This window comes from Xiphophorus maculatus, chromosome 16, assembly GCF_002775205.1.
Source record: "Xiphophorus maculatus strain JP 163 A chromosome 16, X_maculatus-5.0-male, whole genome shotgun sequence".
Classification (NCBI taxonomy): Eukaryota; Metazoa; Chordata; class Actinopteri; order Cyprinodontiformes; family Poeciliidae; genus Xiphophorus; species Xiphophorus maculatus.
The window spans coordinates 1,437,720-1,463,259 of NC_036458.1; the positions used below are offsets into that span (position 1 = coordinate 1,437,720).

Genomic DNA, 25,540 nt, shown 5'->3' on the forward strand with positions numbered 1-25,540 from the left:
AGAGATATTATAATTTACTAACACATTTAGTCATAACCTAACATCCTGAATGTGGTGAAGCTGATTTTATGTTAAACAGCTTGCCATACGGTCCTGCGTTTCCTCTGAACAGAAGCTTCAGTCCGTCTGAAACTTTCAACGTTTATTTTCTATTCAAAGCATCACAAACAGCAGCAGACGGATACATTTCTACACATTTCAGGCAGAACAGGTTTACATTTTTATAGACATAAAGAGGATTATTCTGGACCAGCGTCTCAGCTCAGTCACTGTCAACAGAACTTTTGGACTTATTGCTTTATTTTAACATTTTCATGGCAGCAGACATTAAAAGCTCACAGGAGGTTAAGTCATTCAGACTGAAATAAGGCAGATTACCAAACTCATCACTTCAGTAACAAACCGTTCCCTTTTGAAGGATTAAAACAGAAAAACGTAACAGGTTCAGGAGTGAAGTTAAAGGAACAGGCCGGTGTTTCTACCCTTTCAGCTGAAATCAGACCAAACTGGGCAGAAACTCTGGAAGGTTTTCCAGACGTCACCAAGATATTACAGTTCTGTTCAGGAGGAAAAATCAATCATTTTAATATTTATGTTTAGTAGGATATTTTTAAAGCTTCAGGTGGGAAAGTGAAAGCTGATCATTTGTATCAGTTTTATCCATAAAACCACAAACTTTCATCTTATTGTGTTAATTTATAAAATATGTATGAATGGATTAGATTTGCCTGAAACATCCGAGTGCATATGAAGGAATATTTAGTTTTTCTAAACGTGGAACAGCCATGCAGAGAGTGTGAAACAGCGGCCTGCTCCCTCAGCTCCTGGTCAGTGCTGCAGACTTTTCCCTCAGGTTGAACCGTGAACCGCCGGCCGCTCTGCGCTGCAGCAGCGCCGTGCCGCAGCAGCGCCGCGCCTCAGCAGCACTTCTTGGCTCGCTTGCGGTGGCCGCGGTCTTTCTGGGTGCTGATGTTGACCGTGTCTTTCTCGCGGAAGCGCTCCCTCTCGGCACGGTCCCGGCTTTCCTTCTTGGCGTGGAGAACCATGCGAGTAAACGCCATGAACATCTGGAAACACGAGGAAACCCGAGCATGAACAACAGAACTGGATATGCTTCAGAAAACGTCCCGATTAAATCTGGATGTTCTGCTCCTCAGTCATGAAGCTGCTGGTTATAAAACCCAGAAACATCTGGACTGTTTCCAATAAATAAAACATTTTTAACTGGGAAACATCAGACGTGACCTAAATGACTAAATTATTCATGTTTATGGTTTTTAAAACAAACATTTTAGTTTTCTGCTGAAAATGTGTTTAATTTTTTATTCTGTTTAATAAAAAGTCATAATTCAGTTTTGATAAACCAAAGACAGGAAGTATAAGTAACAATTAGGGTTTTTTTCTGCTCAAAATACTAAAACTTCATCAGATTAGTAAGTTAGTGTTTATATTCTTAGCAATTATATATTTAGGGTGCAAGCAATTAAAAAAACATTTTTTATGAATTTAGATTGTTTTCCAGAAATTAACTTGATTGACTTAAAAGAAAATAAAAAATCTTTTTTAAATTTTAATAATTAACGGGAGATTTTTTTTTAATTGCAACTTCTACTTTATTGCAGCTTTATTTTGAAAATCACAGAATGTGAAATAAACAACCTTAGAAAGTAGTTTGTTCTTCAACGTGAAAAATAAAAACCAGAAAATTTTGATGAATTATTAAACGGATTTTTAAAACAAATTATAAAGACATTTTTTTTCTCATCATAGCAAAAGCTAATGTTAGCAGACATTAGCTTTTAGCAACATCTATGCTAACAGTAGCTTGCTAGCTAATGTCCTTGATTCTGAAGTCAAATCAGTACAAAGGTTAAAATCAGCCATTTTAACTTTCCTTCAGGTTATTTGGTAAAAATGTTTTCTATAATGTTTTTTGATGCAGGAACTGAGAATCTCGTGAAAAAATCTTTTTCTGTTACATCAACATTTCCATAAAAAAAGCAACAATCCCATTAATGCAAAACTTTTCAAAGGTTTTCAGGATTTCTGAGCATCTGCTCAGGTTTTATTTGGACCTTTGTTCCTTTTTTTTAGCTGAAAATAAACATAAAATAAAATAAAAGTTTGACAGAAAATATAATTTTAGCTGCAGCAAGATGATTAGTTGGAATCTTTGGGTAAAAATGAATAAAATCTTTCACCTCTTCTACATTTTTATTTTCTTTGGCACTTGTCTCAAAAACCGGGACGCCCAGTGATTCCCCGAACTGCACGGCGTCCTGGGTGTCCACCTTCTTCTTGGCCGGATCGTCGTTCTTGTTCCCCACTGAGCAGAAATAAAGAAATAAGAATAAAACCTGGTTCTGATTTTCTGTTTTTAACGACTCCACATCCAGAAGGAAGTTCAGTCGGTTTGAACAATGAGAGAGCGCATCAGGTTGCAGTATGTTATCTTTTCCTTCCTCAGAGCAGACAGAGCGTCTGCATGGTGCAACAGAATAATTAATTAGAGCTGCAACATTTGATCGGTTTATTGTAAATTCCTCCAACGTCTCTGTCACATTACAACGTAAACCTTAAACTTATTTTATGCTATAAACCAACAAAGTGCATTGCTATGAAATGGAAGAACTTTTTTTTTTTTTTACAAATTGAAATCTGAAAAGTGTGGCACACACACGTTGTAGAGACACCATTTGATGTAACAACAGCTGCAGATCTTAGAAACAAACTGCTATAAAAAAAAAAACATCCAGCCGTTTTTGGTGTCTGGAAATTGAGCTATTTCAAAATCCTCCAGATGTTCAGGGTTTTGTTAGTAATTTTATTTCACACACTAGTGTAAAATATAGAAAACTGTCTGGTTTTCCTTCAGCTTCACAGTAAAGAGCTACTTTATATTAAATCCATCGCCTCTTTAATCTGCAGAAGAAGAGAAAAGGTTTCGGGGTGTGAATACTCGCGCGCAGCAGCCGACCCACCCAGGATCTTGCAGACGGTGTCGCAGTTCTCGGAGATCTCGTTCAGCCAGCGCTTGACGTTGACGAAGGACTCTGGGTTGGTCACGTCGTAGACGATGATGACGCCGTGCGTGTTCCTGTAGTATCTGTCGGCACAAGGCACAGGATCAGCGCTACGATCCGACACGCAGAACAGAAACCCAGCAGAGAGGCAGCGTTACGTGGAGGTGATGGTTCTGAATCGCTCCTGACCCGCCGTGTCCCAGATCTGCAGCTTGACGCGTTCGCCCTCCATGTCCACCGTCCGGATCTTAAAGTCCACTCCGATGGTGGTGATGTAGCTGCCTGCAGGAAGTTAGAAAAGCGTCACAAACCATGCATTCTTACTGGTTGTGTTTTTAACTCAATATTTGAATGTGTTGCTTCATTATTTTGTGTATCATTGACTTCTACGCTGAATCCATTGAATGACTAATTTATTTCTATTCAGTTCGTTTTCTGCACCTGAAGTCGTTTTTACTGTCGGTTTTTTTATCTCATGTTCGGATATTTAATCTTCTCTCCCAAATAAGGGATAAAAAAATGTTTTTACTAAAACAAACTAATAGCTAAAATTAGCTTTTTATTAGTTTGTTCAACATGAACATATACAAATTTGCATTTGATGCATATTTGTTTAGGACTTTTGTTACTCATAATTTAATCATAATAAAATATTGGAGGAAAATATGTCGATAAAAAGATTTGAAAAACATTTTTCTCATTTTGAAATGACTCAACAGATCAGAGTTAATGTTTCAGAGGCTCCTGGGTTCAAAAATGTCCCCAAATAATTCAATTAAGAAAAAGGAATAAATATTTTATTTAATAAAAAAATGCAATTTAATTACTAAACTGTCTTAAGCTTCTAATTTCAGGGTTTGTGTGAATATTTACTGTACATATTGAGGACAGCACATCAAAAGAACAAAAATGGCTGAAAATACATTTTCATTTTGCTCCTTTAATCTATTTGCTGTAAAGTTTTTATGCTGATGTTTGAAACGGATCAAATTCCTTGTTCTTTCACCAAATCTGATTCTGCATCAGTTACTGAGCGTTTTAAAATAAAACCAGTTTATAAAGGCTGTTTGTTCAGCCTGCAGGAACCCTGCGGGTTGGGAAACAGAACCAGGATAAGCGGCTCTCTGCGCCTCATTTCCAGTTTTTCTTCATAACTTCGCCCTGCAGACGTGTTGGGACGCCTGGCAGCGCCGACGATGCCTGAACCTGATCAAACGGCCGACCTGCAGCCAGAGAAACTCACCGGAGAAGGAGTTGTCTGCGAAGCGCAGCAGCAGGCTGCTCTTCCCCACATCTGAGGAGGAACAGATGAGAGAGGAGATTAGAAAGGCGGTCAAACTGGTCTGAGGAACCAGCAGGTGAGGCGGCTTCCTCCCAGTAAAACCAGCAGGGAGAGACCAACTGAACCAGAAGCTACTGGAGCAAAACTCAGATTCAGCATCAAAATGCTGATTTATTTTAGTTTTACCTTCCACTCAACTTTCCAGCAACCCACTGGCTAAACCAGCCTTACTGTCAAGTGTCCTCACTGCTTCATTAGGTAAAACCAAACTGGGAGCGTACTGGTTACCTGACAGGTGAACCTGAACAGACCAGCAGCAAACAAACAAACTGGAAACAAGAGAATAAATCTGGTCAACAGAAAAAAAAACTTTTTCAGTAAAACAGTTTGAGGTTTTTTTTTCAGCCGTATTGAAATCGGTTTAATTCGTTAAACTGTAATGGAAACGATTTTTTCTTCATCGTATGGGTCACATGATCCACCGCCAGACGGAAACGACAGGAAGATGATGCAACGCGGGTTTTTTTACCCCTCCAGGGTCTTTTGTGGCTCTAGTGTCTCTTATATGACAGCAGGCTGACAGGAAACGAGGAAGGAGGGGGGGGGAAGACATGCGGCAAATGTCGTCGGGTCCGGGAGTCGAACCCGCGACGAGGACTCAAGGCCTCCAAATACGGGTCGCGCTAACCGCTACGCCACCACGGCACACCCAATGCAACGAGTTTTTTAATGATTTTCACCTAAACAAACGTTCAGAATTGTGTTTATTATCTAATGGAATCAAAAAGATTTTTTACTTCTGACTAAATTACTAACATAAATAACTGATGTTGTAATTTACTGAGTGGCAGGTTTTGTTAACCAGGAAATGCTGACAGTGAAACAGACAAACGGTTCAGGAAACCACTGAACTCCAGGATTCTCCAGGATTCTCCAGGATCTGCTGGGTTTCTGTCCTGATAAAAGCTGCAGCCAGATCATTTTATTTATTAGTGTAACTTCACATGAAACTTATTTAACATTTCTTTCATCTTTATATGTTATTGTGGTTTAAAGGCTTATTAACAAAAATGACTTTCCAGGGGGAAATATTTAAGATTTACCCAAAAACTGAAGATAAGAATTAATGTTTTACTGAGATTTTTTTAAACTGCGATAATAAAGACACAATATCACCAGAATAAAGTTGTAAAATTACTAGAAAAAAGTTGTTTTAATGAGAAAAGCTTCAGTAGTTAAGTCGTCTAATATTATGACTTTATGCTGGTAATATTAGTTTGTCGAACTGTTACAACTTTTTTCTGTTATAACTTTTGTGTATTATTACAACAACTTTCTCAAATTAAGACGTTTTTGTTGAGACTTTTTTCTCATTATTCTTGTATTATTAGCTACTGTTTATTATTTAAACTTCATCGTCAGACATCTTAATTCTCATATTACTTTTAAAAAAAGACTAATGTTTTATTTTGACTTTATTCTTGTATTATTTCAGCTTCATTGTTGTACATTTTTATTCTCGTAATTTAATTATTTTTTCCTTAAGCTGGCTCCCACTCTGCCATAAATTAGACGCCCCTGTCCTGCAGGTAAGATACTGACTGCTCCTACTTACTTCACACAACCACTATAAACATGATGATTACGTGTTTGCCTTGTTTTTATGCACCAACATGATTAAAATGCTCAAGAAAAATGAGGTGAATAAATTTAGCTAGTCCAGCAGAAATGCTCCTCTTCCTCCTCCTCGCTGTGATGAAGGTTAGACCATAAAAATGATGTAATAATAAATATAATCTGTGGATCCTGCAGTTCAGGATAATAAACTCTACTTTATGGGGAAATAAAAACATTATTGACCCGATTCTGAGGTAAAGGAAGCAGAACTGAAGGAGTTTTAGTAAAACATACTAACTGGAGTCTCCGATGATGAGCAGCTTAAAGAGATGATTGTAGTCTTTTCCTGCCATCTGAATGGCCGTGAATCCACTTTCCCAGTAAAACCAGTTTCATATGAGGAGGTGACCTCTGACCCCCCCAGGAGCACATGCAGTTTGTGTTTACTTCAGCAGCTCCGGTCGGGGAGCATTTCCAGGTGAATCTGCTGCTGTAGTCGTCCAGACGCAGCGCGCGGCGTTTCTGCAGCGCCGCAGCGTTCAGCATGCAGGCCGCATGTCACAGCCGCCCTCCTGCAGCCGAACCCCGTCCCGCCGGAGCAGCGACGCACCCACGGCTCTGGACCCACGGCTCTGGACCCGCAGCTACTCCATCACCGAGGCATTGTGCCGGTTCTGGTCCTAAATCAACCGGAGCGAGGCGTTCCTGTTTCTGTTCCTTTGTTTCACTTCACTTTCCCCAGCGGTCAGGTGAAGTCACAGATCTCACTTCTTCTTCTTCAGGGTTTTAAGATGAGAGAACCTAAAACAGACAGGAGGAGAAATGTTAGATGAATGTGGTGATGGCTTCATTTTTACTGACTGAGCTACAGGTGCAGCTTTCTGGCTGATTACCGATCTTTAAAAGTCGGACCTGCCCATTCTGATTTTGGCCGATAATTTTTTTTTGTCAGAAATGAAAGTTGCTGAGTTGGCAACAGCAGGGTCACTAATGTTACCTGCAAACCTGCAGGGCTCAGCCTGGTGGGCGGGGCTAATCATGTGGGCGGGGCTAACCCGGTGGGCGGGGCTAATCATGTGGGCGGGGCTAACCCGGTGGGCGGGGCTAACAGCCAAACCTCTCAGTGCAGAGCAGAAGAGGACAGCGGCTGATTTTAAGGCTTTTGCTGAGGAAGATAAGATCTGCTTCACGTACAAGTATTGGCCGATCATCAATCTCCCAAAACGAAGGAAATCGGCGCCGATAGATCGGTGCGCCCCTGGACTGAGCCGCTCCTGAGTCACTACTCACTTCCGGCTCTCTGACTCAGCTGGATCCGGTGCTGGAGGAACCCAGCAGGCGCCAACCGGGCCTTCAGGGCTCCTTCCACACGTCATGGATTTGTAAATGCAGCAGCTTCTGTAGCAACCAGCGCTTCCTGTTTCCAGCGACCTGCTGGAGATCCGTCAACTCAGCTTTTCAATCCGCCGTTACGCAGGACGCAACGTTTCACAATTAAAACATTTTTATTGTACTTAGTGAGATACGACTATTATCTAATATAATATCTTATTCATTGAGAGTTGGATTGGCAAAATAATTATTTATGCTTGAAAAAAATTAAAAGTTACTCATTTGCATCAAAATCAACATACACAGAAGCTTTTATAAGGGACTGTTGACGGATTTCACATGCTAACGTTGCTAATGCTACATCACTGACCATGGAGAGCAACTCAAAAGGGTCAATGAAAGAAACTCCATTAACTGAAACAGTGAAGCATTATTTCCACTGTTGAGTTAAGCTAACACTAGCTGGTTAAATATGAGTAAACACACCAAACGGCCACAGGATTGCGCTCTGAGCGCCGTCGAGATGAGCTTCCCAAAATCCCACAATGCTCCATTTTTCTGCGGCACGAATCAGAAAAATGATCAGCTGCTCAGTCAGCTATTAAACGGTGAAACAACCAACCAAACCATTGCAAGTTTTATTTGATCACTACAGAAAATATGATGTAAAATTACCAGAAAGAAAAACTTTACAGAGCTGCTGCTTTATAGATCTACATGGAGTAGAGCCGTGTTTGTTTTGAAACTGTTTATTTTAGTGTAGAATGATTCATTATTTGTTCCTCAGCAGTAAAATTAATTTTATCAACAGCAAGCAGACAGACAAATGGAAGCAAACAATATAGATAAGCAGCTATAATAATATAAAATAATTGCAGAGGTGACTTAAAGATTAGATCAGAATGTAAATATTTTTTACTGTCCCTCTGGGTTTACAGGCTGCCAGTTAGAGGATAATAGAAGCATGGAAACTCAAATACATTAAAAAAATACATAAATATTTTTATTTATGTATTTTTATGTATTATCAGACAGAACAAGAGACCGAAGAACTCAGACAAAAACTGTTAAAACTTAGGGTTACGTTTGGAAAGTATAACACATTCACAATGTCAGGCTCCAAATCTGAGCTCATATAGTAAATATTTATATGACTATTTCTCCCATTTCAGGAGAAAAGTTGTCTGAAAGCAGGGGTTGGAGACCTATCGAACCAGGACACTATGGAAGGATTTAAAAGCGTTGTGGATCGCCCAGCCTTACTGTAATCATCCACAGTGGTGAATAACCACTTATGAAAAAAAAGAAAATCTCCTGGTAGCATTCAGATAATTGCAACTTTTGCTCCACTTCTGACCAGCATCTTGAATATGATGTGGACTAGCATAAGCGCCCCACTTTTTCCTCCAACATCTTTGTACTGGAGTCACACATAGGTTGTGGTTAGACACAGAGAAAAATGGTTTCAACTGAAGGAAGCTAATTATCACGGCTAAAGATAAAGGAGAGAATCTGTTTTGCTTTTTTCGTTATGTGGTCTGGCTGTTGACTCTGTGCGCTGCTGCGTAACGGCATTTCTGAAGCCACTTGTGCTCAGTGCATGGTTTTCTGTGTCGTCTATGAGCACACATGCATTTCTGGTTATCCTGTAGAAAAGTTTGCTTTGTTGTTAAAAAACTACAATGACAGATTTTGACGGGATGCTGTGAGGCGTGCTGCGTCACCGTCCTTTTATGGAGGTGCGTTTCCGGTTTTGAGGGCATGACTCATCAGGCTCCTTTTGCTCAGACACTTAGGGAAAAAACTATGGAAATGTTGATTATGATTCTTTTTATATTTACTTTCAAGAAGTTGTTTGGCTCTGGAGATTTTTGTTTTCCAAGGAAGTGTAGCCTAGGAACTTATAAAAATATTAATACTTACTTTTAACATAGTTTCACAATTTAATCAACGTATTTCACATTTAAACATCAATCATTTGCATATTAGAACATTCTCATTCATTACATGATCCTTCAAATGGTTTCAGTCCCTTAAAAGGAACCAATTTTTTTAGCTAAACATAAAAACGCAAAAATTATAATTTTCAGATCTCTGTATAGTTTTCTTTCGCTGACATTAATCGGAATAACTTGTAGTGAAACTAGTTCTCCATTTAACAACATGTCACTGTGGACTTTTCTGGATGTGAAACTGATGTTTTGCACCAACGGTCAAAAGTTTCAGCTACGAACCGAACCGGTGGGTGGTCCCCCTGGTCGGTCCTAAACCCCCAAAATAGACACACAAAACACATTTTAACAGCAGGACAGTCCAACAGGAAAAACAAATATCCATTTAAATGAGTTTGTTGGAGAGTGTCCACAGTCATGGAGCCCTCCAGGTTTGTTTTCCCACCCTGGAATGACGGAGTGGGCCCTGAATCTGGAATGTCAGGAAACTTCCAACGGCCCGGACAAACTCCGGAGCAGCTGCGGGAAAATGGAGCACTTACTTCGGTCATCTGGCGGACTCGGTGCTCGGACGGCGGCTCATGTTTCCAGGCCCCGCGGCAGTCGCTAGTTTTAGCCTCGGTGGAGCCTACTGGAACAGCGCTGTCTCCGGTCGGAATGCCTCCCCACCGCCGCGGCCACACCTGACTGACTGACGGCGGCTGGTGATGAGCTGATGCTGCGTTCAGGAGGGTGGGAAAATCCAGAGCTCCAACTGGAAAATCATTAAATACGTTGAATATAGAAACTTCTACCAAAAATATTTCTAACCTTTGTTTTTAATGCAAGATAAACTAATCTTACCTGCCGAAAAGTCAATAAACCTTTCTTTAACGTAACTAAAGTACAATTCGGCGTCATGATGTATGGCAAGCTGTTAGTGACAAATATCTGCACTTTTCCATACCGTCTAAAACTTGTTATAAAAATTACCTCGTCTGAATTGGGACACTGTAAAAGTCAGAGAAAATAAACAAAATATTGTAAAGTGCTCAAGACTGCCAAACTCCCACTAATCTTTTTATTTCATACATTAATGTCTATACTTATTTTTTACTGGTATTTTCATATTTTTTGTTTATTAGTTTATTATCGGCGCCTTGAACCACATGGATTTCTTTACCAGCAATTAAATATTTTTTTCTGTTATTTATATAGTAAGCTCTAAGGGTCAAACATTGGGTCCAGAAATCCACCTGGGGGAAAAAACTATAAAACATTACAGTCAGAATACTATAAATATTACGAAAACAACAATAGAAAGCCAGGCAAAATCATTTTTACACTTATATTTTTAGCAGTGAGAAGAACAACGCTTTGTCCTGTCATCAAACTTCTCTTTTTAATAGCAACAAATTACTTAACTGCTAGAAAAAGTGCGGTTCACAGACTAAACAGATTTGACACCAACGGCTTGCCGTAGGCTCCCACCAGTTGCGCTTCTGTACTGCGTGTGCAGCATTTCGTCTCTATGCTGCATTCAAGTCAACTCGTACACTGGACTATCCGCATTAATATGACTCCAAAATGTCAAAACGAGGCCTTTTTAACTTTTCCACATAGAAAATTATCACAAAATTTAAGTGTGCACTTAATCTACACTGAAAACAAAATAAGTGAAGCTAATTTTTATATATTTTTCAAACCTTTTCTGTATTGATAGTCACTGGTGTGTCTTAGGGTGTAAACAAAACATTTTGACTTCCATTTTCCATTCCATGTTTTTCTACGAAAGCCATATCCATAAAGTATGGATATGGATTTGGTTCAGTAAAACTTTTGGTGACATGATATCACCTGTGTGGTTTAGTTGTTTTTTGGTTAAAGGTTCAAATTTCACAGCGAGATTCAAATGAAACCAGCAGAAAATTTTCGGAGTAGAACTGATTTGAGCTTCAGCTGATTTGAGATGACAGACGCTGATGTGGACATCAGCTTCCTGGTTGCAACATCAGAGTCGCATCCTGTCACAGTTAGCGTTGAGAAACATTAGAGAGTTTTATAAAAACCTCAGAATTTCTGCTACCTGCTGAAGTTTTAATCCTCCTTGTTGAATTTTGATCCAAATGTCAGATGAAACTCAGGATTATTTTAGGCTACAGAAAATGCAGGTGGTTTTACAACGACATTTCTTAGAGCACACGGACTGTGTTAAATATATAAAATAGTTCCTTCTTCAAAAGATCAGGTAACTTTAGTGGCTCTAAGAGTTTTATTCTGTTGGGCGGAAAGCTAAAGTTTGGGTTGTAAATGTTGCAGACTCTTGTTCTACATACAGGGTGTCCAAAGTGTGGCTCAGGGGCCTTTTGTGGTCCTTGGAGCAGCTTTGTGTGGCTCTTTAGTTTAAGAAAGGTTTACTCCATTACTGATGCAGATGGAGACTTTTTCTGGATTTTCTTTGTCTGACTTTTTCAATAACAAATTTATATCTAGGATAGAAAATTTTAGGTACAAACCAAATATTTTTCTTTTATTAGCTGTGAAGTTTTGTCTTTTAAATTTAATTTTAATGTCATAATAAGAAGGGCACAAATCTCCAGCAACTTTTAACATCAAAACAGACTTAGTCACACCCGATAATTACAATGTGTTGAATCCAATTACGGGTTTTCAAAGACAGTTCTTATTTTTGCTCCAGCATAATTTCCATTTGCCTGATTTATAATTTTTCTCTTTTTATCAAAAACTGGATGACAAACGTCTTTAGTCTGGTGTTTCAGTCTCAACCAGAACCTTTTCTGAAGGACAATTTTATTTACAGAAACTTCATAATTCATTTTATTTGCTGTTTCTGTTTTATTTTTAATGTTTAAGATGTCTTCCAGTTCCAGTGATATATGTTAATTAGGATTTAATTTTTTTTGATTTTTGAGAATGTTTTCTTGCATTACTATTAGTTGAAATGGCCTCAAAAACAATATTGTTTATGGTAACAACTTCTGGGACAATTTATCATCCATCAAAGTTTAGCATGACAAGCCAAGTTACATAAATAAGTTAAATTGATTTTTTAAGTTCTCCTTATAATACTGAGCTGGGATTTGAGATAAAAGCTGATAATCTGCACTGATCCAAGAGTTCAATTATTAAACCAGTAAAAATGCATAAAAACCAAGAAAATTTCCACCCAAATAAAATTTACAATTACTTTTTATTAATACGATGAATCATTTTCAACAAAAGACATTACCCTAGTTTCAGTTTCTGCTCACATCGCATGGAATCGTTTACCTGTTACATAATAATAACCAAAATACAGACAGCTCATATCTACAGGAAGGACGACATTCAGCACAGGTACAGTTAGGTTGAGGCGGCTGCAGCCTGCAACGCTCCACTTTAAACCTAAAACAGATCACTGCAGGAGCAGTTCTCCAGAACGAGTGCTGGAGTCCAGGCTGGCAGGAGGAAGAGGAGGAGGAAGGTTTCTGATGATCGCTCATTTTCTCCGCCTGCTGCCGGACGAGGATCTGGGCGACCGCCGGCCTGCGCTCCTGCAGGGAAAACAGAAACACTTTCATGAAAGTCTCACCGACGCGGAACAACACGACAGAATACAGATTTATTTACTTAGAACGGAACTAGGATCGGAAATCAGGACGTTTCTGCTGACCTGGGAGCAGGAGAGGATCGAGCGGCTCGGATGTGTCTGGGAGGAGAATAACTGAGAGAACGGGAATCTCTGAGAGAGTCGGCCGGGACGCGGTGAGGCCGCGCAGGGCTGAGGGGGAAACAACAACAGCTGCATTAAACTCACACATTACACCTAAACACACACAGGAAACAGAGGAGGCAGAGAAAGGAAGGAAAGAATAAAGGAAACACTTCTGACTGAAAAGAAGAATAGGAAGGAAGACAAAAGACAGAAGGAACGACACAAAGGAAAGAATGAAAAAATGAAGGAAGGAAGGGAGAAAAGGGAAGAGGAAAGAGGTAAAGAAAGAAGGAAGGAAATAGACAAAGGAAGGAGAGGATGCATTCTCTCAGTCTCAAACTTTAGTCCATCATAACTGAATAAACATAAACTGATTTTATTCCGGATTCTGGTCTAGTTAAATCACATCACTCCATTTCTCCTCCTCCAGACGAGCATTACCTGTTTTTCTTGGCTTCCCCTTCATCGCTGGATGAGGAAGAGGAGGACTGGGAGCTTCGTCCTTTCTCTGGCTTCCTGTTGAAAAGAAAACAGTTTGATGAGGAAACCAACGGATCCAAAACACCCGTCGGTTCCTCAGCTGCTCCTGCTCACCCTTTGCCCTGCTCCGCCTCCGAGTCAGAGCTGTCTGAAGATGAAGACGAGGATGACGAGGATGATGATGATGATGATGATGAAGACGAGGACGACGAAGAGGAGCTGGAGCTGCTGCTCCTGCTGGCCTTCTCCTTCCCGTTCACAGCAGTGTCCTTCCTGGTCGCTGGCGGCGACTGCTTCCCTTCGAGACCAGCCGTTGGATGCCTGCCTTCTGATTGGCTGACGGCCGGCGACCTCCTGATGGCGTCATGAGGCCGGCGCGGGTCAGATGGTGAGCTTCTCCGGCCCGGTGCCGCCGCGGTGCGGGGGGAGTCCCTGGGAGGAGCCTGAGCCGACGAAGAGCGACCCGCCGGCTTCCCGTCGTCTGGAAGCGGCCTCTCTCTCTCCGCCGGAGGCTTCACCTCCTTCCTGTCCGGCGGCGGAGAAGGAGACGAGGAAGAGGAGGAGCTGGAGCTGGATGAGGAGGAGGAAGAGGACGACCTTTGGGGCGGGGAGGCGACCTTTGCAGGTGGTCTCTCTGGCTGCCGGCCCCTCTCTCGCTCTCTCTGCCTGTCTGTGGAGGGCGAGCGACTGACCCGCCGCCGCTGCTGGGGAGACAGAGAGCGGCGGAACCTGGAGGGCAGAAACAGCAACGTTTCAACATTTCAGGGCGTTGATAAAAAACTAAGCTGTTCATTTCTAAACTGTGTGACGGACAAACAGGCTGATTTCCTCCATGTCAGTCAAAATAACATCAGTGACTCTCCTCCTACGCAGGAAGGAAACAGCCACAAAATGTTAAATATTTTCATTACCTTCATCAGTGCTACACTCAGATTAAGTTGTCTGAATGTCAATATGTGGTTATAATCTCTAAGGAGGAAATTTAAGCCATTAATTTAGAAAAATGTAAATAATCCATAAATTAACATACTTTAGACTTTGGAACAATTCTGGGTTTGCTTCTGCTAATCAGCTAATAGCAGAGCTAATCTTTCTTTTAGTGATTTAGAAAATGTTTATGTTGTAACAATTCAATTCAAAAATACTTTATTGATCCCAAAGGGAAATTAATTGCTGATGTTTTACATTAAATATCTGTGTTTTACACCAACTGGTTTTATTTTTCACATCCGGTTTAATAATTGAGCCAGGTGAAGGTCGCTGTCATGACAAGCGTACGCCAGCAGGTGTCACTGTTGGCATTCCAGCTAAATACACTGAAACGCTGCTGGTGGAACAATAACACTTGAACAAACATCTGATTCATGTAGTAAATTGTTGCATTCTGTAGGTTAGTCACATTATTTTCCTTTCCTTTGGGTGTTCATTCAGGAATATTACAGATGAGAAATGTTGTTTTCCTTAAATTTGGATGTGAACCACTCTCTACCTTTCGGTAAATATAAATAGCTTTAGATGTGTATTAATGTAAACATTATAGTGGCTTATAATATATGTTATAATCTGCTTCATCAAAGTGAAGACCGCAGGTAAGACGTTCACTTTTAAGCAGAGCATTACGCCAGAAACTTTTCACACCTCAAGGCTCCATCCTGGAACCCCTATTTAAATCTATATGCTCTCATTGGCTCAGGTTATAAGAAGAAATCAGCATAGCTACCATAACTACGCAGATGATGCACAGCTCTACAACCCATCCAATCACTGATCAGATGCTTAGAACAGATAAATGTGTATGAACGTTTTCTTTAAAGCTTGTATTGTTGACGGCATGTTCATAACTTTACTTTCATTACCTGCTAGGGGGACTTGGCCGTCTGAGGATCCTTGGACTTCTGGACCTAGATCTAGTGCGTCTCCTTGGACTTTTAGGCCTAGATATAGGCCTGGACCCACTGCGCCGTCTTGGGCTTCTGGGCCTAGAACCACTACGGCGTCTCAGATTTCTCAGCCTAGACCCACTACGTCGCCTCGGACTTCTGGGTCTAGAACCACTGCGCCTTCTTGGACTTCTGGGTCTAGAACCACTGCGCCTTCTGGGACTTCTGGGCCTGGAGCCATAGCGTCTTCTCGGACTTCTGGGTCTAGATCCGCTGCGTCTTCTCAGACTTCTGGGCCTAGACCCGCTGCGTCTTCTCGGACTTCTGGGCCTAGACCCGCTGCGTCTTCTCGGACTTCTGGGCCTAGACCCGCTGCGTCTTCTCGGACTTCTGGGCCTAGACCCGCTGCGTCTTCTCAGACTTCTGGGCCTAGGACTTCTGGACCGGCTCCTTCTGACTATTCTGTCCCATTCTCGTCCCTTGTCCCTGTCCCATTCTCGTCCCTTGTCCCTGTCACGGTCTGATGGGAATGGAGGCGGTGACGTTCTTCTGAACCGGGACGGGGGTTCTTGATACTGCCTTGGAGGAGTGCGGGCGGCTGGTGGGATGGTAGTGGTCCTCTGGGCTGGAGAGCGTGGGCTTCTAGCATTGGGGCTGGCCCTTGTGATTCTCTTGGAAGCGTCCTTGTCCTTCGCCCTGTCCCCAGCTCTGGCCTCAGGCGGAGAGAACCTCCTGCCTCGGTTGTTTTCGGGTCTCCTGGGTGGAGAGGGAGACGGACTCCGGCTTTCCGCCTGAGTGGGACTGTACCGATCTTGTCCTTTAGCTTGAGATGGGCGATCCTGGGCGGGATCTCTGAGCGGTGGTCTTTCACGCTCGGGTTTGTCCGGTCCAGGTTCCCGGTGGGGACGTCTGGGTCCGTCACCTTCAGAACCAGCGGCGCTTTCTTTCCTCCCATTGGCCAGAAACCTTTCAACAGCAGCTCCGATGGCCGACGGCGCACTTTTCCTATGAATGCTTCTCTCTTGTTCTGGTGATGCAGTTTTATCGGCGTTATCCTCTTCCTCAGAAGAAGATGAAGAGGAGGAGGATGAGGACGAAGAGGAGGATGAGGAGCTGTCACTGTCGCTATCACTGCTGCTGCTACTGCTTTCTGTTTGTTTTAGTTTCTCCTCCCGTCTTTTCTCTCTCACCGGGCTCCTCTGCTTCTCCGGAGGTCTGGACCCGTCCCCTCTACCGTCTGCAGAAGGCCCGCCATCTTTCCTACGTTTCTCACCACTTTCTTCCTTTTGCTTATTCAAATGCCTGTCTGTCGATCGTTCTTTGTGCGTTTCTTGTCTCCTCTCAATCTGGCTTCCATTGGTGCAGGATGGGGACAAAATTGGCGATGGGAAATCCCGGCCGCCTGGTATCTTGTCTCCTCTCTGTTGGCGAGGAGACGGTTGTCTCTCTCTATCCTGCCGCTGAGCTTCACCTTTTTTGACGTCTCTTTCATTTCGTCCCCTTGTCTTTGACTGAATGTCCTTCTCACTTGTACGTTCTTTATCTACACTCCTTCCTCTTCGTGCCTGTTCCTTTTCAGGAGGAGGAGACGGAGACGAAGAGTCATGTCTCATCGTTCTATGTTTGTTCCTGTCTTTTTCCCGCTCAGGGACCCTGCTTCTTTCCCCCCTTGTTTCCTGCTGAGGAGGGGGAGGAGAAGGAGGAGAAGGAGAACAAGAAGATGAAGAGGAGGGCTCCCGTCTGATCCTCTGAGGTACGTTCTCCTTCTCTGTGTTTCTGATTTCTCGACTCTTTGACCGCCTCCCCTTCTCATTGTTTCTAGATTGTTCTCTTTTGTCCACCTCTACGCTCTTGGAGCGCCTCCTCTTCTCCACCTCCACGCTCCTGGAGCGCCTCCTCTTCTCCACCTCCACGCTCCTGGAGCGCCTCCTCTTCTCCACCTCCACGCTCCTGGAGCGCCTCCTCTTCTCCACCTCCACGCTCCTGGAGCGCCTCCTCTTCTCCACCTCCACGCTCCTGGAGCGCCTCCTCTTCTCCACCTCCACGCTCCTGGACCGCCTCCTCTTCTCCACCTCCACGCTCCTGGACCGCCTCCTCTTCTCTGTCTCCAGATTCCTGGAGTGCTGTCTTGAGTCCATGTCTATGCTCCTGGTCTGCCCTTTTTCTCGCTCCCTTTGTTTGCTTCTGGATTTTCTTGCTCTCCCCTGATCAACGTTTCTGTCTTTCTCTGGAGACGGAGAGGGGGACGAGGAGTCATGTCTCCTTTTGGTCTTCTCCGTCTCCCGGCGTTGCTCTTTCTCCCTCTCAGGATTGGGCCTCCTCTGCATGACAAGGGAAAACATGTTTGAAATCGTCCTCTAGACATTTTCACTCTAAATCACAACAGTACAGTTTTCAATAAGGATGCATTCACTCCAGCCCTGTTTGGTCCTCTGTAATCAAACTCTAGTTGCCTTAGGAAGTCCGGTTCGGTTGGTGAGGTGCCAATACTAAGCTAACTGGTCCTCCAAACCTCGGTCTGCTTTCGGTTGAAGTGAACTCTGGTTAGGTTTGAATGTGAACGCCAAGCGGACCGGCAATTGCTCCAAAAGCAGGAAGTGGACTACAGCGCAGAGCATTCTGGGTAACTACAACCAAAACAAACGCAGTAGCCTAGTGCTAGCAGGAAAAGTGACTTGTGGTCTTTAGTCAGAGACAAAAGAGAAATCCTCCCACTGCTAAAATCTGACGCCTCCATTTTTGCTTCCATTTTGTGAAGTTGGAAGTTGTACTCAGAGGTTTTGGTGTCATTTCCTTCAATAGTTCTTGGTGCAGTGCCCCTACAGGCAGGAGGGGAACAGGTTGCTCAAAGAGTTTGGTTTGTTTGACTCAGTGCAGTGTGAAAGAGAACTGCAGCAGCTGAAAATATAGCAAATGTCTAAATTTGGTCCTGAATCAAACCGAGTCTACTGGACAAACAGGTGTGAAAACACCCTAAATCTGCCTGTGCTAAATGTAAAAAGATAAAAGCTGATTACTCAGGCAGGAAACAAGTAAAATTCATATTACCCTGAATCTTGAGGATGGAGTTTTCAGGGGAAAATGTACTAAACATTTCTACTCTGAATGTTACTCTAAATCTCATTTCCTTCAGTCACCTCACCTCAGGATCGGGGATGTAATCTAGTAAAACAGAAACGCGGAGACGGAGGTATTTCTGGGGGATGAAGATTCGGGTAGCATAACGGAAACCTGGAGCTGTTAATGAACGGTGAACTCTCACCCCGTCACCCGCTTGACGCCGTGGGCTGCGCTCCTCAGAACCACGGCGCCTCCTGTCTGGCGAACGCCCCTTTCTGCCTTCTGTGTTTTTTGCGGTTTGGTCCTTTGGATGCGATCTGGATGGAGGTGGAGATCTGCTGCTGTGAACAACAGAAACAAAATAAGACATCAGCTACTGCCTGTGATTCTGGAAGTTTACAGTACTAGATAGAAGTAAATTATTTTTTATTTAAATGGAGTCAGGCTCCCTCACAATCTTTAAAAAATATTGAAATGTTTACAAAATGTTAATTTATTCCAGCAAATTTAATTATATATAAAACTGATTTATAGATTTATTAAACACTGATATATTTAAGACCTTATGTCTGCTAACTGATTACTATAGCTTTGAGGTAAATCAGTTTTTATCTTATTAAATATTGTATTTTTCTGAGTAACTTAACAGCCAGTATAAAAATTAACAGTAAAAATGTATCACTAAGTTTATTACACCTGAACAGAGTTAGTGAAATAAATCAACTTTTGAATACATTTCTAATTAATTGTGATAGCATCTGTTATTGTCCACACTTTCTACACATCAATTCAAAATCAAAACTGCTTTATTCACCTATAAGGTAAATTAAATCTTGTTGTAATACTTATTAAATCAGAATAAGTGTTAAATCTTTAAATCTCCAAGCAGAATTAAAGATGTGTGTTAACCAAAGGATTTCTGATTAGAGTTTTGATCATATTCGTGTTCTGGATGTTGAGCAGCTGGAAAGATCTTTTCTTCATACCTCTGATTTGTTACCATGGCAACAAGCTATTATTTTCATAACTGGGAGCTGCTGATTACCATCTCAGAAGCCCAAATAACTCCTGAACTACGACCACAGATGCCTTAATAAAGTTTGTCTGAGCAGAATATGAAGGCAGCAGCGATGAAGAGCGTTCGGTTCAGACCTGTGATCTGAACTGGAGGAGACGCTTCTGCGCCGACCCGACTTCACTTTCGGAGGACTGCAGCTTCCACTCCTTCTTTTCTTCTTTGACACTTTCTGCTTCTCATCTGAGGAACTACACACAAAGGATGGAACATTAGAAATCAGTTCACAGATGAACTCAGAAGACGTTTAAAATGAATTGAACAATAGCTACCTGTCGTCTTCGTCCTCTGATGCCTCCCTGAAACAGAATCACATGGAGAATTAACATAAATATAACAACAGCAGGAGAAATGTTTTGTTTAAAGGAGGAACTTGGAGTAGTACCGCTTCTTTTTCTTCTTTTTGGATTTCTTCTTCTCTTTGCGAGGAGATGAGGACGAACTTTCTGAGCTGCTTCAAAGTCAAACCATAAAAATCTCAGATGGATCCTCATAATTCTGTCCTTCCTTCTTAATAAATCAGCATCATATCCTCACCTTTCTCTGTTCTTGTTTTTCTTTTTCTTCTTCCGGCTGCGCTTCTTAGGAGGAGAATCTGAATCATCTGAATCTTCCACCAAGCTGCCAAACAGAGACACATTATAAACGGCGACTCCTTCAGCAGTGACATAAATTCACACTGGCTGCGTTTCCATCGACATTTTGACAATAAATTTGCTTAATAGAAACATGGCCATTTAGAAAAAACTCGTTTTTTGATAAAATGTTTTTGAGCTGGTCGAGGTGTTTTTGTTTGGCCGTATCAAAATTAGTTTATCTTGCAAAACTGCAATGGATTTTTTGATCAACAAGTAGTTGGAGGATGATGGCATGGCATGTTTTTTACTGACGTATCATATGAACAAACTAATTCACATGTGATTTTAATTGAGTTTTTCCAACATTAGCGGGATATTAAAGTTTGTGGACATTAGTAACAGAAATGCTGCAACATTGAGGGTGTTCCTGCTCACATGTATTTCTGCTGCTGCAGTTTCTCCCGCTCCAGACGTTCCTGCTCCCGCTTCTCTTTCTCCTTTTCCTTGCGGTCAGCGTGGAAGGACGACCCGTCCACATAGTCGCTGGAGATGCCGAAAGCGGCACGAAGACGGTCGTTCTTCTGCTGGTTGGCTGCAGCCAGGGCGTGTGTTTCTGTCACACTGAAAGGACAAGAAATCAGCCACTAAAAGAACAAATGAGATCTTGCATCTGTGCAGCAAAAACTCTCATTTGATATTGTTTATATTGCCAAAATGTCCCAGTTTCTTCTCAATATATTAGAAAACATTCTGGTTCCATCTAATGAAAGACTATGAGTCCATTATTCTTTTGGAAGAATATATTATTGCTATTAAGCCAAACATATTTTAGAATTACAGTCTAAAAGTTAAACCTTCATTTCATCTGAGCAGAAAACATCATTTTAGGGAGACTTTAGCTGGACTTGGAGGTTTTTCTTGTTATTTTCCTTCACCTCCCTACAGAGATGGTCTCCAACATAAACGCAGAATGTGCGTGAAGTTTTAGTTTCGTGCTCACGTTGGTTTCTGAGCGGCAGTGGGAGACGGCTCCTCCTTCTCCTGCAGCATCATGCGGAAACTGTTCACCTTCTCCTCGATCTCCTCGGCCGAATATCTGAAGAAGAGAAGAAACAGAAGTCAGAGCGTCAGTACACAGAACGAGAATTCACTTTTTTACATTTCAAATCACAAATCTAAAAAGACTCGCTTTTTTAAAGATCGAAATAGAGGAATAAATAGAAAAGCAGGAAATATTGCTAAAAATGGTCAGAGTTTTTTTCTTCACCCCTGCTCCTCCATCATGTCCTGCAGCTCGGCGCATTTGACCTCCAGCTGCCTCTTGCGCTGGTGCTCCAGGATGTCGGCGTTGGGCTGCCGGTTGAGCTGACTCTCCAGCCGCTCGCGGTCCTTTTCATCGCGCTCGCCTCCGCGCTCGTCTCGGGGCCTCTTGACCCGCAGGCTCGACAGGTTGCGCTGCACGTAGCCATTGGTGCCGCTGCCCCGAGGAGTCGTCAGGCCAATACCATTGTACATGGCTCTGCATGGATCAAACGTTATGGTTGAACCGATAATGGCATAAGCCTTCAAACAGAAATTATTTATTTTTAAATCTACTCACACTCTTCTCTAGTGAAATAATACATGACTGTAATAAAGGGTATAAATAAGCTTGTTTGGTTTTAATCTGTCATCAGAACCAACTGGTCCAAACAGGGATTAAAAATATGATGTTAATCTCTTTAAGTACCCAAATAAGAAATCAACTTCTGTGACATGTGAGATGATTAATTAGCAAGATCAAAATCTGGATCCAATCAAAACTAAAACACAAGTTCTGAAATCCCAGAAGAATTTGTGATAATTGTGACTATTATTTCATTTGAATGATGAGTAGTTTTAGTCGCCATTTTTAATGATAAAAATGCCAAATTCTCTACCAAAACTGACACTGATAGGCTAAATGAAATGAACGCTACAAGTAAAACGACATTTAATCCAACCAAAATAAAAAAAGGCAGAACATTCACTAAGGATCATGTGATGAATGAGTCACTGATGTTTTTTAAAATAAGTAATTTTTTGGGATCACTGGTTTGATTCAGCAGTTTATGTTTTAATCTTCACTCAATTAAATAAAAAATGATTAATCTCCCTGACAGATTTAAGGTGATATTTTAATCTTACCAACATCTTTAATGACACTAGAAAGGATATTAGCGTCTTATTGAGTCCTGATTTGTTTCTGATCCAGGAAGTAAAGATTAGGGTGAAGTTTTCCAGAATCAGAGATTTATGAGTTGTTGTAAACGATGTGTCACCAAAAATACAAGTGGAAAAATACAAAACACATTTAAGAAATTACTAAAAAGCCTTTGATTGTTGTAATAAAAATAAATGCTTTTTCATCAATTATTAAAAAGCTACAATTTTTAAAATGTAAATTAAAACAGATTTTCCTACAGAAATAGCATCCCTTTTGCATAGTCTTAATATCTTTTGGGAGAAGCATGTTTTGTTTTTAATCAGAAACAAACTTCTTGATACAATAAAAGTGTCTTAAAATTTAATTCTAGGCCAGACTGTACATAATCCAAGTATAATTTTTTTAAAATTATACTTATTTTTTTGTTCTTCCAGATAAAATCATTTACTTTGTTAGCATCATTTGAAAATGTTGCTAACAAATCTATTATTATCACACTCAGTCATCACAGTTTGTGTTTAAGGTTTTTCCTAATCTTACACTATATTTCTATTAAATCATTAAATCATCTCACATCACATTTATTGTTCCCCATTGGATTCAAAAGTTCTACCAAATTTCTTTTAGGGCTACATTTTGTTTTCCCAGCAAACAAAATTGTTAAAAGAAATCTGATATTTTACGAATGATTAACAATATTCTCCTTAAAGCAGACCACCATGATACACCGCACACAATGGTCAGACATTCAACAGTACAATTGACCTTCATAAACTGCAGTTTAAAGGTTTCTGCTCCTCATAAAGGAACAACACCTCCACCGATCCAGAACACAATAATTCCGGGAGACATTTTGTTGACAGCTTCTTTGTGCGGTCTGGGCCTCCAGATAGTAAAATGCTGAGGATATTTCAATCTTTCTGGGCTTTTTAAAAACGAACACTGTCACCATAAATTTATATTTTTGGTCAGAAAAAACGGTTATATTTGTCGCGCTTTGGCACGTGCGTCAAATCAGGCCCGTCGAAGCTAGTTTTCATGAACGTTAATAAAAATCACGTGAACCCAAATAAAATCGACATTTAACTCATCATATATATAATCCTTAACGAAGGATTGTCTAGACAGTTACTTAACTATTACGTTTAGGATATATTTAGCTCTGTTAAGAAAGAGGCCTTCTTATTACCAGCTAAGCTAGCAAACGTAATCATTACGTACCAGCAGTCTTTCTCCAGGAGAAACGTAAGCGAAATGGCTCGTTAAAGAGTCTGGTGTTTGATAACGTCCCGTAGAACCACTCAGCAACACTAATATTCACGACAACCGTTTGAGTAAAAGTGTGGCAAAATAAAAGAAATGCTGCTAGCTTCAGCTAACAGCTTCGCTTTGCAACTACAGGATGAACTCCATCTACGTCACACGTAAGTTCGCACGTTTAAACTGCGGCGTTCTGGTGCTGGAGGAAATGAGAGCTCTTCTCAAGTTTGTAATTTAAAATATAATGATTGATACAACAAATTTTCTCTATATTCAGCTTGATCAACAAGCCTGATGAATGGGCTGTACCAGAGGTCTAGTTGTTTAAACAGTTGTTTTTTTCCTACCAGGAAATATGAGATTATATACGATCTTAAGAGTCAATATCACCCATATACTATGTAGAACTAAGAACTTGTTTAATCTTAATATTATTACATTATTATTACTCATTTGAAAACATAATTTATTTATACCAGGGAAAATACAGTTTGTCATGACTCTCATCATCCAAGTATCATCAAAGAGTTGTGGATGGTGATGCTGTGGGCACTAGATAGTAAGGATTTTCAATAGCAGTCAGTCTCGCAACTAATCTAAAGAGGCCTATGACTGAATATTGTTGCTGCGTGACAGCTTCATAACTGTCATGACATGCTAACAGCTTGATATCTGGGCAGCAGAGGTAATATTCCACAGTAGCATATTCTGGATTTCACCATAATTTGTTGGCAACCATCAGTAATCCACTTTATTTGCTTTTGCTGGTCCTTTTTAAATCTCTTTCTCACTATATGGTTAGAAAGATGGATGGAAGGAAGAGATGGTTTCAACTTTCTCCTTCTCTCTGCTCTTAAGTCTTGCTCTACATTCGGAAAGCATCCTTTTCAACTCTGGGATTTGGGGGCACAATTTATGTACTATTTGAGCTTATGAGATCCTAATTAGCTGCTCAAAGTTGTAAACAACATGATTATGTGTCATAACAACTAAGAGTGAGAAAGTACCTGAAAATATTCTTTCAGTTGCACAGCATCCAGAGCCAGAGAGAATAATTGTCCAAACATGCAACACATCAATCAAAAACTATGAACAAAATTCTTCAGAACTAACATAACAGGACTTCGCCAAACTACTGCCCCCATAAGCGGCACAATTAAAATGTTGTCTCACAAAAACTAAGCAGTGTATCATAATTATTAGGTAAATATATTTTATTTTTCATCTTATTGTCGGAAAAGCAATAAAAAAATTCCCTTCTCACCCACCGCGGGTGGTTCTTATCCTCTGAGCTCGGGTCCTCTACCAGAGGCCTGGGAGCTTGAGGGTTCTGCGCAGTATCTTGGCTGTGCCAAGGACTGCACATTTCTGGACTGAGATGTCTGATGTTGTTCCTGGGATCTGTTGTAGTCATTGGTCCAGTTTGGGGGTGACTGCCCCGAGGGCCCCGATGACCACAGGCACCACTGTGGTCTTCACCTTCCAGGCCCTCTCCAGTTCCTCCCTGAGGCCCTGGTATTTCTCTAGTTTCTCGTGCTCCTTTTTCCTGATGTTGCAGTCGCTTGGTATTGCTACATCTATCACAACGGCTTTCCTCTGTTGTTTATCCACTACGACAATGTCTGGTTGGTTCGCCATTACCATTTTGTCTGTCTGGATCTGGAAGTCCCACAGGATCTTAGCTCTGGCGTTCTCCGCCACCTTTGGGGGTGTTTCCCACTTTGATCCCGGGGTTTCCAGTCCATATTCTGCACAGATGTTTCTGTACACTATGCCTGCAACTTGGTTATGTCGTTCCATGTACGCTTTCCCTGCCAGTATCTTGCACCCTGCTGTTATGTGCTGGACTGTCTCAGGGGCCTCCTTGCACAACCTACACCTTGGGTCTTGTCTGGTGTGGTATATCTGGGCCTCTATTGCTCTGGTGTTTAGGGCCTGTTCCTGGGCGGCCAGGATGAGGGCCTCTCTAATCAGAGAGGTTACAATATATATATATATATATATATATATATATATATATATATATATATATATATATATATATATATATATATATATATATATATATATATATATATCCGGAAGATGATTAGGGCCACCGAAAAAAAAGTTCTGAGATTAA

General features: G+C 41.3%; 2 protein-coding genes across 2 annotated transcripts; both read right to left on the minus strand.

The window, feature by feature from the left end:
* Positions 1–127: 127 nt before the first annotated feature.
* LOC102226755 (ras-related protein Rab-35-like) lies at positions 128–9,902 on the minus strand. The gene is made up of 7 exons (XM_023349058.1): positions 9,749–9,902; positions 6,221–6,723; positions 4,267–4,317; positions 3,182–3,305; positions 2,982–3,106; positions 2,202–2,326; positions 128–1,067 (listed from the first exon to the last, which is right to left on the minus strand). The coding sequence occupies exons 2-7, from the start codon at positions 6,273–6,275 to the stop codon at positions 918–920; spliced, it is 630 nt and encodes a 209-aa protein (XP_023204826.1). The 5' UTR covers positions 6,276–6,723; positions 9,749–9,902; the 3' UTR covers positions 128–917.
* Positions 9,903–12,377: 2,475 nt separating this feature from the next.
* LOC102226495 (serine/arginine repetitive matrix protein 2-like) lies at positions 12,378–23,587 on the minus strand. The gene is made up of 14 exons (XM_023349180.1): positions 23,380–23,587; positions 21,241–21,492; positions 20,974–21,069; positions 20,409–20,594; positions 19,933–20,016; positions 19,781–19,849; positions 19,668–19,694; positions 19,473–19,586; positions 18,523–18,661; positions 15,237–17,581; positions 13,495–14,109; positions 13,342–13,416; positions 12,859–12,966; positions 12,378–12,739 (listed from the first exon to the last, which is right to left on the minus strand). The coding sequence occupies exons 2-14, from the start codon at positions 21,486–21,488 to the stop codon at positions 12,685–12,687; spliced, it is 4,161 nt and encodes a 1,386-aa protein (XP_023204948.1). The 5' UTR covers positions 21,489–21,492; positions 23,380–23,587; the 3' UTR covers positions 12,378–12,684.
* Between the last annotated feature and the right edge of the window lie 1,953 nt (positions 23,588–25,540).